This window comes from Hemicordylus capensis, chromosome 5, assembly GCF_027244095.1.
Source record: "Hemicordylus capensis ecotype Gifberg chromosome 5, rHemCap1.1.pri, whole genome shotgun sequence".
Lineage (NCBI taxonomy): Eukaryota > Metazoa > Chordata > Lepidosauria > Squamata > Cordylidae > Hemicordylus > Hemicordylus capensis.
Genome location: NC_069661.1, coordinates 103,839,663 through 103,855,293, shown reverse-complemented (window position 1 = coordinate 103,855,293; position 15,631 = coordinate 103,839,663). Strand labels below are relative to the sequence as shown.

General features: G+C 46.2%; 1 protein-coding gene across 5 annotated transcripts in view; it reads right to left on the bottom strand.

Annotated features, from left to right (window-relative positions):
* Nucleotides 1-15,631, bottom strand: part of RFC1 (replication factor C subunit 1) — a 90,946-nt gene that overhangs the window by 10,200 nt on the left and 65,115 nt on the right. For all 5 annotated transcript variants that reach the window (XM_053254057.1, XM_053254056.1, XM_053254059.1 and 2 more), the window contains 5 exons: nucleotides 11,618-11,727; nucleotides 11,022-11,136; nucleotides 10,742-10,830; nucleotides 339-476; nucleotides 46-141 (listed from right to left, as the gene is read on the bottom strand). In XM_053254057.1, the coding sequence (XP_053110032.1) occupies nucleotides 46-141; nucleotides 339-476; nucleotides 10,742-10,830; nucleotides 11,022-11,136; nucleotides 11,618-11,727 (548 nt within the window). The remainder of the gene's footprint in view (nucleotides 1-45; nucleotides 142-338; nucleotides 477-10,741; nucleotides 10,831-11,021; nucleotides 11,137-11,617; nucleotides 11,728-15,631) is intronic.

The window sequence follows — 15,631 nt, the reverse complement described above, 5'->3', positions numbered from 1 at the left end:
CGTGACTAAAGAGCAGAACTAAAGATGGCAGTAACAACTACTCACTTGTCTGATGTCCTGATTAGCAGCCAAGATTATTTCATTCATTGCTGGTGGTGGAATCTTTAAGTCTTCTTTAAAGGCAATTGACATCATGGCACCCTTCAAGAAGCAAATATTTCAGAATAGCCATTGCACAGGAAGACCAGTAGGCTCACACACTATTTCAACAATCATCATCCAAGAAATTTCAAGATGAGCAGCATTAAGGTCTACACAGACTTTGGTTTGATCCAGCAAGGTAAGTCTTACCTTCTTCTGCTAGAAGAACTTCAAAATATTCTTTGTAAATCACCTACCTTAATCTGTTCCACACGTGGTCTCTGAAAGCGAAGGTCATAACAGTAGTGGACGAGGGAACGCATCTTGGGATGATTCCGATCATTACACATACAAATTATTGGAATCTTGGTATGCTTGATCAGGTCAATTAGTTCCTGCAATCAGAGATTGTGACACATTCGATGTATAGAAAACTAATAGCACTAACCACTTCACAAGTCAATGCAAGTCTGTAGAATTTAAGAACAGACCAGTTCACTAGAAGTGCTGACTCTGAATTAGTCTCACAGATAGCATCATCTTTCAACTAGAACAATTGGATAAACCAAAAACCAAGTTTGAGTTTTTGGAACATTTTTAGGCAAAAGTGTTCAGCACAAAACTGAAAATAAAGAATTCTGCAATAAAGTCGGTTGTGGGGGAGAGATTACCCAGTAAGTACATTTCTCATGTGTTCCACATAGAGTTCTATGGATTTGTATTCATGTAGGATACAGGAAAATACCCAATTCAAAAATCTTACATTGCTGAGAAAAGACAGGTTTCCAACCCTACTTAAAAAATAAATAAAATCAAACCAAGGATAGTCCTGCCTCCCTCTTAACCAACAGTAAAAAATTATAAATCAGCCACAGTTTATAGCAATAGCAACAGCACTTACATTTATATACCGCTCTATAGCTGGAAGCTCTCTAAGCGGTTTACAATGATTTAGCATATTGCCCCCCAACATTCTGGGTACTCATTTTACCGACCTCGGAAGGATGGAAGGCTGAGTCAACCTTGAGCCCCTTGGTCAGGATCGAACTTGTAACCTTCTGGTTACAGGGCGGCAGTTTTACCACTGCGCCACCAGGGGCTCATTTATGCACTTCTTCATTCCATATTTTCCACAATCAAAAAGGAAACATCCACACCAACCCAAACTCTAAATAATACAATTCAAGGTTCCCATTTAACTAGGATCTGAAACTAGCATTACACTGTGATATTTGTCAAAAGGACATCTGGTTTGTATTAACTGTGGTTGAGTCTGCTGCTTTTGCTTTAATAGTATTAATATGGAAGAGGTATATTTGATCCCATGAGGGGAGGGGGGGGAACATGTTTCTGTGGCTGGCTCACTGTCCTGTAACAATGTTCAAGAGGGAACCAGCAATATGTTTGCACTCAGAGTCAGTTTACCTGCTAATTAAGCCATGCTAATTAAGCCAAACAGAATACAATGCATCCTTCCATACAGAAAAAACAGGCTGCTTATTTATAAGAGTTGATCTTTCTAGTGATCCATGTCCACTCACTAAATGGGTTCTGCGCCTGCACAGTAACCTCTGAAGAAGAATTCCAAAGCTCTATGAGGCACTCTTCGGCTCTGCCAAATCACACACGTGGCACCGTTATTTTCTGTGGGAAAGTGCCTTCTCAATTCTTGCTTGGCCACTGCGATGAGCAGAAAATGTTGATCAACGAAGTCACGTAAGTTATTACTGTGGAAGTATCCTAGCAATGGGGCAGACCAAGCAGGTATTGTGAGTGAACATGGATCACCAGAAAGATCACCTGTTATAGGTAAGCAACCTGTTTATATTTGAGGTGATCCATGTTCCTTCACAAAATGGGCGATTAGCTAGCTCACCTGAATGGTGGTGAGTGCTAGGATATGGTTACAGCACCTTCTTAAGAACTGCCCAACCAAAGTTGGCCTCTGCTGCTGAGCAGATGCCCACAGCATAATGTTTCATGAAGGAAAATCTGAGGACTATGTAGCAGCTTCGCAAATGTCTGTCATGCTTATGCCCAACATGCAGGCTGCTGTGATAGCGATGGTGGAGTGCACCTTGACCCTTGAAGGAGGCCTGACGCCTTGCTTGTTGTATCATATGGATGACTAGCTCCATGAGCCAGTACGATAGTCTCCGTCTCGATATAGGTTGACTTTTTTTCCCTCTGGTATAGGTTATGAAAAATTTATTGCTCTTTCTAAAAGGTTTTATCCTGTCCATGTAATATAGAAGGGCCCTTCTGACATCCAAGAAGTGCATGGATTTCTCCAGAAGTGTAGAAAGTTTAAGAAAAAAGGTAGGTAAGACAATATCCTGGTTCAGATAGAATTCTATTTTCAGTCTGAAGGATTGATCTGTCCTTCGAACGACTTTGGGTAGAGTTTAGTGTAAAGTGAGTCAGCCTGAAGTGCTGTTAATTCATTGACTATCCTTGGCGATGTAATGGCAACTAAGAAAAACAGGTTGCTTACCTGTAACAGGTGATCTGGTAGTGATCCGTTGAGTCCATAAGTAAATGGGTTCTGCGCCTGCGCAGGCACCTCTCGGGCCGACTAAGTAGCTACTCGCGACGTCCAACCGCCCACCTGCACGCGCTGCTGCATGCTAGTTATATAGAGCGGTTGGGCGTCTTCCGTTAGTTCTCTGTACAGACCGCCTCTTCTGTGCAATCTGTCACCAGATGTTTCTCACGATGTCCATTCTTCTGCAGCGGGGTTGGTTCTGGGCGGGTCTTATGGACTCAACGGATCACTACCAGATCACCTGTTACAGGTAAGCAACCTGTTTATCTGGATCGTGATCCGTTGAGCCCATAAGTAAATGGGTGATTAGTAAGCTAAACCCTCATGGCGGTGGGTGCAGAAGGATGTCTGCTAAGGCAACACCTTCTTCAAGACAGCTCGCCCATATTCCGCCTGGCGCGCCATGCGCAAGTCCACTGCATAATGTTTAATAAAAGGCTGCTGTGATGACCACGTAGCAGCCAAGCAGATGTCGTCCATCTTTATGCCTGAAAGATGAGCAGCAGAAGTTGAGTATGCTCTAGTAGAGTGCGCCCGTATAGTTTTGGGCGGTGTTACACCCTGCAGCTTATACGTCAGCAGGATAAGTTCTACCAACCAGTGTGCCAAACGTTGCCGAGACACTGCTTGCCCTTTAAACTTGCCTCTATAGGCTACAAATAGTTTACTTGTCCTTCTATACTGTCTAATCTCTCTCAAATAGTACAATAAGGACCTATGCACATCTAAGGCGTGTAGTGCCTTCTCCAGTGCTGTTTGTGGGTCCTTAAAAAAGGTTGGCAGGACTATTTCCTGATTTAAATGGAAGTCCGTGACTATTTTTGTTCGGAAACTTGGGTCTAGTCTCATAACAACCTTATGTGGGTAGAATTGGGTATAAGGCTTGTCCACTCTCAAAGCCGTCAATTCACCCACCCTTTTAGCTGTGGTTATAGCTATCAGGAATGTGGTTTTAAGCGTTAACAATCTCAAGCTAGTGCCATGTAGTGGCTCAAAAGGTTCTTCCATCAATGCAGATAGAACCAATGACAGACTCCACTGCTCTAAAGGTTTGCGTAGTGGAGGATACAGATTATTTAGTCCTTTCATGAACCGTTTACATTCTGGATGGGTAAACACCGTTTTCCCATCCCAACCAGGAAGGTTCGAGGACAGTGCTGCCAGATGCACCTTCAACGAAATGTTTGCAAGGCCCTTTACCTTCAGACTTGTTAGATAGAGCAAAACCTGGCGCACTGATGCCCGGCGTGCAACAAACTTATTTTCCCTTGCAAACCTCACAAATCTTTTCCATTTACATAAGTAACTGCGTCTCGTTGATCTCCGCCTACTGTTTAATAGAATGGATTTTAAAAGTTTATTCTCCATGCTGTCAGCCTTAGTGTTTGTATTTCTGGGTGCAAAATCCTGCCTCCAGATCTCTGGAGAAGATCTGGTACTGGTGGAAGACGGTAATGGTTCCCTCTGCATAGGCGCAGCAGCAGAGCAAACCAAACCTGACGTGGCCACCAAGGGGCTATTAGAATGCAGTCTGACCTGTCCCTCAGGATCTGCGCTAATACTCGACTGAGGAGTGGCATTGGTGGAAACAGGTAAAGTAGCCCCTTGCTCCAATCGTACTGAAATGCGTCTCCTAGAGACCCTGCACCCATTCCCGCATGAGAACAGTATCTCCTGCATTTCTTGTTCTCTTCCGTGGCAAAGACATCCACAGATGGTGTCCCCCAGCGATCGAAAACTTGTCTGACATACTCCTGTCTGATTTCCCACTCGTGTCTTTGGCTGGTTTGAGTGCTCCGACTCAGAGCATCCGCTAGTTGGTTGTCTACACCTCGAATGTGTATTGCCATCGGATAAATGGCATGCATGATGCACCATTCCCACAATTTCCTGGACAAGGTGCAAAGCGTTGGTGAAACCGACCCTCCTTGTTTGTTCAGATAGGCTATAGCTGTAGTGTTGTCCAGGTGGACCTGCACAACAGAACCCCGTAGTTGAGGTTCGAAGGCCTTTAGTGCCAAAAATGCAGCCAACAGTTCCAGGTAGTTGATATGCCTCTGGGCTTGTTGAGGTGTCCACTGTCCCTGAATGCATTCGGGGCCGCAGTGTGCTCCCCACCCCAGTAGTGAAGCATCAGTCGTGACCCATGCTGTTGGAAGCAGAGGACGGAATGGTATACCCCGTAAGAGATTTCCCTCGACTAACCACCATTGTAGGGAAACTAGTACCTTCCTGGAAAGGTGCAGTAGCATGTTCTGGCTGTCTATATTGGGTCGAAAATGGTCCAAGTAGCAACGCTGCAGGGGCCTCATCCGAAGTCTTGTGTAGCGAACAGTTGTGTTGCACGAGGCCATCAAGCCTAATAGTCTCTGGACCCTCCTTGCTCTTTGAACAGGATTGCCCAGGAATTGTTCCACCAGAGACTTTATCTGAATGTATCTGTCCCGTGGTAGGAATGCTCGACGTTGCTCCATGTCTAGAACAGCCCCTATGAAGCTCAGCTGCTTTCTTGGAGTTAAATTCGTCTTCTTCCAATTTACATTGAGACCTAAGTCCTGGAGAAGATTGAGCATCATTTGTATCTGTGTTTCCAGTAACTTCCTGTCTTTGCTCACCAGGAGCCAATCGTCTAGGTATGGATAGATCACCAGGCCCTGAGTTCGAAGGTGCGCAATTATTACTGCCACTACTTTGGTAAAGACTCTCGGAGCAGTTGACAATCCGAAAGGTAGAACTGCATACTGGTATATTACGTCCCCCACAGTAAATCGGAGGTACTTTCTGTGGTTTTCCTGGATGCCCACATGGAAATATGCGTCCTTCAAATCTAACGTTGCCGCCCACTCCTTGTCTAAGAAGGGTAGAATCTCCTGCAACGTTGTCATCCTGAACTTCCGGGCCCAGACAAAGTTGTTTAGTCCCCTCAAGTCCATGATTGCCCGTATCCCGCCATCCCTCTTGGGAATTTGAAAGTAGCGGGAGTAGAATCCGGACAACCTTCTCGCCCACTGCACTGGAACAATTGCACCTTTCTTCAACAACACCTGTATCTCCTCCTCGAGTATTGAGGTCGACCTTGTGAAACGTAGGCCTGAGAATGGTGCAAGAGTGATGAACTCTATCGCATAACCTGTTTCCACAATCCTCAGCACCCACTGGTCTGATGTTATGTTGTGCCATGCTAAAGCATGGCTTGCCAGTCTGATGGTTGAGCTGGCAACTACAGGGCCGATGACATTGGTCCTGGCAATTGGTCTTAAATGCAGTGGGCTGGCACAGCAATCAAAAGGACTGCTTCGCACCCTCCTTGATGTTCCTAGAGTTCTGATTTTTGTTTTTGTTGGTGTTATTGCTTCCAAAGCCCCTAGGCCACTGATAGGGCCTATTCTGTCTTCTGAAATCCCTCTTGTCTTGGAAACGGTATGACCGTTGTTTATTATAGTTGTATGTACGAGGGCCAGCTGTTGAGGTAGGTACCATAAAGGTCTTGGCCATAAATCTTGACTTTTTAAAAGTCTCCATAGTTGCTTTCATGGAAGAGCCCCTTTCCATCAAAGGCCAGATTTTCTACTCTGTCCTTCATATCCAGCTGGAGTGAAGTTGCGCGTAGCCAAGCATGACGCCTCATTGTGACAGTGGTCACCATGGCCCTTGACTCTGTCTCTGCCAAATGTTTAAACGTACTCAGCTGCTGCTTTGTTACCGATGTTGTCTTGTCAAAGACTTCATGGAGCTTTATTTGCAGCTGCTCTGGAGACATTGAAGTAGAATTGTGTAGTAAGTTGTCCCACATCAGATGGGTGTATCGAGCCATACAGGCTGCATAATTTGCAATCCTGATAGCCAGGCTCGATGTGGCGTATATTCTTCGTCCTAATACGTCTATCTTTCTCCCTTCCTTGTCAGCGGGTGTTGTATGGCGGCGGCTGCCCTTTGATGTTGATGCGCAATCCACCACCATGGAGTTCGGGTCCGGATGGCGTATGAGGTACTTCTCTTCTCCTTCATGGACTCTATCTAAGTTCCCTATACGTTTAGATGTAGGATTTGCTGTTTGGACACTGTCCCAAGCTGTCTTAGCTGCCTTTGCAATGGCAGAGATTATTGGTAGGGAGACCGGGTGAGATGATTTGGACTGGAACATCATGTTGTACACCGGGTCAATAGACTCTGTTTCGGGGAGTTGCAGGTCCAAACCCAACGCCTCAGCCATTTCTCTAATCAGCGAATGGTACGCCTTGAGTTCCTCTATTAGGGATCTTGAGAGACGTGGTGGGACCTCGGAAGGAGGCTCCACCTGTCGACTGCCTTGATCAGAATCTGAGTATTCTGATTCAAAGTCTCGCTGTTTCGAAGCAGAAGACGAACCCCTGGATGATGGGCTTGGCGGAGGTGGGGTGCTCTTTCTCTTCAGCTTCCCAGCAGGTTTCTCTTGTGATGGCATTGTAGCCTGGGTTTGTGCTTCGAGAGATGTAGCAGCTCTCTCTACAGTTTATGGTGGCTGCATAGCCTTCCATCTCAGATAGTCTGCGTAATCGTGTGGCAAAGAATGTCTAAAACCACAAGTGTGTGCAGGCTGCGTGGCAGGGTGGCGTATACTCCCATCAGCTATACCCGCCAATGGCTGCACCACCGCCAGTGGTGATTGAAGTAAGCTCTCAGTTGCTATTCTAGGAGAAAGTGATGGGGTTCTAGGTGGTGGGAGCCCATCATTTTCTTCCTCTCCATCATCCTCTCTATCCAACCCCGTACTCAGGAAACCCTGAAAAGTGGATTCTGCTGGGGTATTTGGGCCACACTCCATCAAACTCCTAAGGGCAGAAGTTGCACTACGGTCTGAGCGCTGGCCACTTAATTGCTGCGGTGTTGATGGCGATTGCTGTGGGGTACGAGCAGGTGACAGCGAGCGGTGTCTTTGAGGCTGAGACTGCTCTCTCGGCATCAAGGTAAGTTTCGTTGTCGAGGATTCCCGAGTCCTTGCTGTTTTTTATGTCGAGGACTTCAATGTCGAGGGATCCTTTCCCCGCTCTTTGCTCGATGTCGAGGGCTTCGGTACCGATAATCTCGATGTCGAAGGAGGGATTGATGCTGATGGACCTCTCCTGTTCCCCTCTGCTGGGCTAGATGTCCGAGGTTCAGCACTCCACACCTTCTCAGAGCCCTGCGCCGATGAAGGCGATGGGGTCTTTTGTTTATGTTCCCTTCGGCTAGGGCTCTCTGCAGCCACAAGTTCTGGTGCGTCTTGCCGGCGCCTCTTTTCTCGGCGTCTTCGGTCACTAGAAGAGATCTCCAAGGGTCTCTTAAAAGTAGGATCAGTAGACACGGTTTTAGACTGCACTGAGGCAGCTCCGTGTCCCTCCTCTCCCGATACCGCTTTCGACGTCGAAGGCACTTCTGAGGAGGGGTAGAAGGGCGCAGTGCATCCTCATATAAAGCAGCCCTCAGACGCAGTGCCTGGTTGGTTCTGGTTTGTTTAGAGAAGGCACAACAGATCTTACAGGCTGCCGTATTGTGCTCTTCTCCCAGGCATAAGAGACAGAGGTCGTGGTGATCAGTGGAGGGCAATTTAGCCCTACACTTCTCGCAGTGTTTAAAGGTGGTCTTCGTCTCCATTTGTAAAGCGTTTTCCGTTTTCAGTCCAGTTCATACACAAGAAATCCGTCCAATCTTTCGTCAAAGTTATTCCGTAAAGAAGTTGTCACGTCCAAAGTACAGTCCAAAGTCCAAATTACCAGAAAAACAGTCCTAAATGCCTAAGCACTAGTAATCACAATAGTTGTAATCACAGTAGCTACCGAGGAGCCCAAACGAGGTCTGAACGCTGTGGCGGTCAAACAGAAACTAACGGAAGACGCCCAACCGCTCTATATAACTAGCATGCAGCAGCGCGTGCAGGTGGGCGGTTGGACGTCGCGAGGAGCTACTTAGTCGGCCCGAGAGGTGCCTGCGCAGGCGCAGAACCCATTTACTTATGAGCTCAACAGATCACGATCCAGATCGTAGTGTTTAGGGATAGAGACTTCAGGAATGAGGAGACTAGTGCCTCAAAATGGGCCTCCGTCAGTGTAGATAAAACTAGGGAAAGACTTCAGGGTTCAATGGGTTATCTTCCAATGGGTAGAAATAAGTTATTGATTTCTTTAAGTAATCTCTTTGAGTTGGGATGGGAGAAAATAGTGCATCTGTCCCACCCAAAGTATCTGCCATATGAACTTTGAAGAAATCTGGACTCTCCAATCCTTATCTCAGACTTGTTAGGTAAAGGAGAATTTGATGTATAGAAGCACTGTAGGGATCAAAGTCTTTGGTGGTAGCATATTGCATGAACCAAGGTGCTTTCATATAGATGCTTTCATTTGCATTTATAGTTCCTCCTGGTTGACTCTTTACTTTCACATTCAGGGCTGGATCCAGGGCTCAAATAGTCTATGGGTCTTGTCATGGACACATAGTGTGGAGCAGAATGGTGGTAACATTCTCTCCAGAGGTAAGACGGAGAACATCAAGGGGTCACATTTACAGGGGACACTGAAGGAGCTTTTGGAACTGTAACAGTTTCAGAATCTTCATCACCATCAAGTACATGCAGAGAAATACCCCTGAATGTGGTGCCTGATAAGAGTAGTGGCTGTGGACCTCATCAAAGATTCATCTCCAGATTCCTAGAGGTGGTCTTCTCACATAAACTTGAAGACTTCTCTCTTGAAGAAATATGTCTGCTTGAGTCAGAGTCATCAGCATGGATGAACTGACCTGGAGATGCAACTGGCGAGAAGTCTATCACAATAGGCAACACACTGGGTGCCCTGCTTCTGGTAGGGGTTTCTTGTGTCTTTGATGCTGTTGATGCCGACAGTACTGGTACAGAGATAGCGGATGTTAGCAATCGCTGGGTCAATAAGGATGCAGACGTTAGAAGAGTTCTGGTCGATCTGTTGTCTGTCTTCAACATTGGAGTCAACAATGGTAAAGCCACAGATATCAAGGGTTTTGCGGTTTGCGAAGTGCCTTGTAAGCTTTGACGTTTTCCCTGTGCAGTTGATGGAGAAGGAGTATGTGAAGAAGTCTTCAAAATCAATATCTAAGTTTTCCCCAAAACAGCTGATGATGGCTGTACTATCTTAGTCAGTTGTCAGTGATGCTTGGAGCTCGACGAGCCTGGCAAGTCTCCTCTATGATATTTGCACTTTTTTGTGGTGCCGATGTCAGTCTTGCACAGTCTCAGGTTTCTTACACATCGTGTTTCCTTGTTCTCTGTCAGGAAGAGAAGCTCGAACTACAACTGTAGGGGAATCCCTCAATGTCGGTTGACATCAATGCCGTCGAGGTCAATGAAAGCAGTTACCTCAGCACTGGAGTTGCAGGTTAAAGCCAAAATCATCAAGTTAATTTTTCTCACGATAACTGGGAAATAAGTGGAGCGAGTCCTTCATGATGCAAGCAGCATGGTGGTCGAAAAGGAACTGAGGAGGTGCTCTCCTGCTGAAAATAATGGTTGGGCCACACGCGTAATTCAGCAGAGCCAAAAAGTGCTTCATGGAGCTTTGGAATTCTTCCACAGGAGTTACTGCGCAGGTGCAGAAACAATTTTGTGCGGGAACATGGAGAGGAGAGCTAGTCTTGTGGTAGCAAGCATGACTTGTGCCCTTAGCTAAGCACGGTCCACCCTGGTTGCATATGAATGGGAGACTACTTGTGTGAGCACTGTAAGATATTCCGTTCAGGGGACGGAGCCACTCTGGGAAGAGCAGAGAGTTCCAAGTTCTGTCCCTGGCATCTCCAAGATAGGGCTGAGAAAGATTCCTGCCTACAACCTTGGAGAAGCCGCTGCCAGTCTGTGTAGACAATACTGAGCTAGATGGACCTATGGTCTGACTATATGGGAGCTTCCTATGTTCCTACCTCAAAGATCAGTTTTGCATGGTCATTTGTTACCCACCAAATTGATCCAGCCCAACCTTATCTTAAGCTCCTACAACTTTCCGCCACCCGAGCGAGTTTCGAAACGTTCCTCACATAGCAATATTTAAAAACAAAAACTCACACTCACAATATATAGTATATTATAAAGGAAGAGGAGTGATTACAAATACCTTTCCAAAGAAATAATTTTACCTGTATTCCTCCTCTGTCTTCATTGCCAGCCATTCCATCCACCTCATCCATAATTAGGACATGTTGTGTGCTAACTGAAGATGATGTCCCTGAGGGCAAGACAGAGGAGGAAAAAGATTGCACAGAGATCTTATCCCCAAAACCTGTCTTTCTAAAATTTTGCTACAACTGTTAAATTACATTGAAGTTGGGACAGTGGGCCAGTAAGTTTGAGAATTAAGTAACATTTATCTAAAATGCAATTTTAGCTAGAAACATTTATCAAGAAAAATGAAGATACCTGAACAGAATCCTTTGATACTGGTGTTATTTAGAGATTCAGCAACCACCTCTTTCAGACTATTCTTACTGCGAGTGTCACTGGCATTGAGTTCCACATAACTTAAACCCAGTTCCTAATTAAAACAAAACAGTTTAGTAAAATACACAAACAAAAGCAGCACGATGGGGGGGCAGGGGCTCTCTTCTTCCAATTAGACCTCTGGCCAACAAGCCATGTAATGGAAGGTCCAAGGCCCCACCTGTTGACCCCTTAATAGACTGTTAACAAGTCCTATTGCCGCAGACACCACTACTCCACACACTACTTGCCTCCAGACCAGAAACTGTTATTCTCCAATGGGGGTGGGGGGGATTTGGCTGTAAACTAGCCACTGTCACTTCCCCAAAATGACGCCCATTAGAGTTTTATTTTCTAAATGTGTTAATTATTAACTGTATTTATAGCAGCCATTAAGGCAATCACAGCATCAAAATACTGTAGTCAAGCATTTCTGCCACTATACAAGCACTATACCTAATCAGAAGCCCCAATGGAAACTCCTCCTCATTCCCCACCATTCACCTTCAACATCCATTTGTGAAGTTACAACTCACCTCACAAACTAACGAAGCAGTTGTTGTTTTACCAACCCCTGGGGGCCCAGAAAGCAAAGCTGCTTTGGAACTAGAGCCATCATCTTTGCTTCCAAACTTGCTGGATTTTACTGTGAAGAAGGAAGGAAAGGTTTAATCCTCCCACATCACACATTGTCAGTAGATAAAGACAGGCAAACTCCTATGATCTTGTTCAGTGAAACAGAGCACATCAAAACAAGTTTCACAGCCACCAGTGCCCGAAAACTGTCATTCAAAGCTTCCAATTAGCCAAATGAATCAGGCTTGTAAATAGCTAAATGCCTGATTACCTACGCTGAGCAAGAATCAGGCAGGGCTGATTTTGTAAGTTTGGAGAGTTTCTTCTCCCTGCCCTTTTCAAGACCTCAAGAGTGTCATAAACAGTTATCACAGATGTGTGGATAGGCTGGACTAGTAACTCTGAGGACTTATTTGCAAGTTGATGCTATTTCTACTTTTCAGTTAATACTGAATACCATCTATTATATTAATTCTCCTGGGTGTGCCTTGGAATGTGCATCCCAAAGCCCAGCTGATTGGCTGGGCGGCAGATGCGCCTGATTGGCTGAGGCACACCCAGGAGGGTTGGTTGCTGTGGCAGCAGCCCAGCCGTGGAGGCCAGAGGTGGCGGGCCCGGCCCGGCCACGGAGGCAAGGCCCAGGAGTGGGGAAAGAAAGTGGCAGGCGGGGGCAGAAGTGGCAATGGGGAGGAGAGGTGGCTGGGCCCAGAAGCAGAAACTGGGGCAGAAGGGGAAGGGAGAGGTAACCGCCGGTCCCAAAGAGCACACAGATGCTCTGTGCGGGGTCAGCTAGTGGCTATAATAGCATTAACATACACAAAAGTTACCTGGTAATGATCAGTTAAGATTGTACCACTTTAGATTCAATAGAGGGACTGTCATATTTGAATATTTCCCCACATTAAAAAAAAACCTCATACTGAGGAAGGGGCCCGTGTCTGCTGCAGCATAACCAGGCAGATCGGGCTGCTTCCAAGGGGTCAGAGATGTACCCTCCTCCCCTCCTGCAGTCCCTGTCTCATCTGGCACCAGCCACCTCAATCAGTCTTGTAGCAACAAAAGCTGCTTCAGACTGCACAGACTGAGTTCCCCCCACTCATACTGGGAAATGGGTCCGCAGCCACAGCAGCATGATCAGGCAGGCAGGGCTGCTTCTGAAGGGACGATCCAGATTAACTGCTGGCAGAAGCAATGTTCTTCCACCTCAGAAGTTGTCTCCACTCAGTTTCCAGGGACTCCTCCCTCCTTCTGCATTGCATCAGATGTTACTGTTGAGGGTCCCTCAACCCTCAGGAATGGCTTTTTGGGGAACTCAGCAGGGTGCATGTAGGAAGAGGGGTGGAAAAATTGCCAGAACGTCACTGCAGGAGGGGGGAGAATTTCTGGAAAACAAGTAGACACACTTTGGAAGATGCCTAATTGGTTACCAAAGATTTCCTCCCTCTTCCTGAAGCCGATCTTCCAGTGCCAATATGATCGGGGAGCCGGGGGGGGGGGGGGAGGCGGGATGTCTGTTTTTATTTTTAAACATATAGCCCACCTCTACTGTAGTGGGGAGGTCTGGGAGGGTCTTATGGATCATTACCAGATAATAAGTTACAAGTGAGCAACCTGTTTATCTGGATCATGATCCATAGCATTCATAAAGAATGGGTGATTAGCTAGCTTCCCAACAAGGTGGTGGACACAGTAGTCCTAGAAGCCTTAAGACAACACCCGTTTCAAAACACTTCTCCCAAACCACACCTGCTCAGCAGATCACAGGTCAATAGCATAATGTTTAATTGTGGCTGTGAAGACCCATGTTGCAGGGTCAGCCTTATGGATTCCTGACAGATGTGCTGCAGAAGATGCATACGCTCTCGTTGAATGTGCCCATATGGTGTATGGTGGATCTATGCCCTGCAGTCTATATGCCTGCACTATTAATTCCACCAACCAATGTGCGAGTGGTTGTCATGATATTGGTTGCCCTTTGGCCCTGCCTTTATAGGCCACAAATAGTTTCTTTGTCCTTCTAATGCCCTTGGTTCTTTTTAGATAGTAGAGCAGAGAACGCCGGACATCTAACAAATGCAGCACTTTTTCCAATGGTGAGTCTAGATTTGGAAAAAAGGTAGGTAATGTAATATCTTGGTTTAAATGAAACTCCATCACAATCTTAGGACAGAACTGCAGATCCAACCGCATAATTACTTTGTGAGGACAGAATTGCGTATATGGAATGTCCATTTGCAGTGCTGTGAGCTCACTCACTCACCTTGCAGTAGTGATAGCTATAAGGAAAATCGTCTTCAGTGTGACTAACGGGAGTGAAATTTCATTCAAAGACTCGAAGGAGTGTTGACAGCACTAAGGACAAGTTCCATTGTTCCATAAGCATCCGTATTGGGTGATACAAGTTATTTTCACCCTTCAGAAATTTCTTACAGTTAGGATGGGGGGAAAACAGTGATGCCATCCCAACCGCTATGCATTGAAGAAATAGCTGCAAGATGCACCCTGAGGGACACATTAGCTAAGCCCTTGAATTTCAAAGAGGTCATGTATAGCAATTCTTGCCGCAATGTAGCCTTACTAGGACACAAACCCTGTGTACGTGCATACTCTTTGAACCTCCTCCACTTACATCCATAACCTTTTCTGGTAGTCGGCTTTCTATTGTTAATTATTAAGTTTTTTTAGAAGCCGACTCTCCAAGCTGTCATCCGCAGAGTTCTTATGTTTGGATGCTGCACTGCTCCGCCGTCCCGAACTAAAAGATCTGGCCTTAGAGGAAACCTGTGGAAATTCCCCCTCAAGAGTTTGAGAAGCAGAACGAAGCAGGGCTGCCGAGGCCACCCCAGCGTTACCAGAATGACTGATGTTGTCCCACATAATCTGTGCCAGTACACGGTTTAGAAGTGGCTGAAGCAGAATCAGGTAAAGGAACCCCTTGTTCCATGCATGTTGGAACGCATCTCTCATTTCCGGCCGACACCGGCACATGAGCAATATCTTGGAAGCTTCTTGTTGACAGCAGTCACAAACAAGTCCACGGTCGGATGTCTCCATAAACTGAACACCCGCATCAGATAAATGCTGTTTATCTCCCATTCGTAGTGCTGTATGGAGCGGCTGAGGTTGTCTGACAGCACATTATCCACCACCCCTTGTATATGTATTGCCAGAGGGTATACTATGTGGATGATACACCAATTTCAAACCTGCAGACTAAAGGCAAAAAGGGAGCGAGACACTGCCCCCTCCCCTGCCGCCAGTTGAGATACTCAATGGCCGTGACGTTGTCAAGTTGACACTGAACGACCCTGTTGCGCAGCTGGGGTTTGAATGCCTTCAGAGCCAACACCACAGCCAGTAGCTCCAAGTAGTTTATATGCCAACACTGTTGCTGTACCGTCCAACACCCATTTTAAAATGCTTCTCCTTGTACCTGCTGTTCGCCACAATGTGTAATACAAAACGGATCATCAGAAGCCAGTCATCTAGTTAGTTATTGGAAAATCACAACGATTTCTGTCTGTAAGTGTGCCACCACTACTGGCATGACTTTCGTGAACACACGCGGGGCTGTGGACAATCCAAAGGTAGGACAGCATATTGGTATTCTGTATCTCCCACTGAAAACTGCAGATACTTGCGGTGGCTCTCTTGAATTCCAATGTGGAAGTACTCATCCTTTTAAGTCTAACATCACCACCCACTCTTCCTTGCACAGGAAGGCAGAATTCCTTTCAATGTCATCATTCTGAACTTGCATGTCCACACAAACCAATTGAGACCCCAAAGGTCCACGAATGCCCAAATCCCACCCCCATACCTCTTCAGGATCTGAAAGTAACGGGAGTTAAATCCAGACATCCTCTCTGACTACCACACTGGGACAATCTCCTCTTTCTCCAACAGCACTTGCATTTCTTCCAACAACATAGGAGTTGCTCTTGTGTATTTTATACCGGAGAATAGAGGCATAG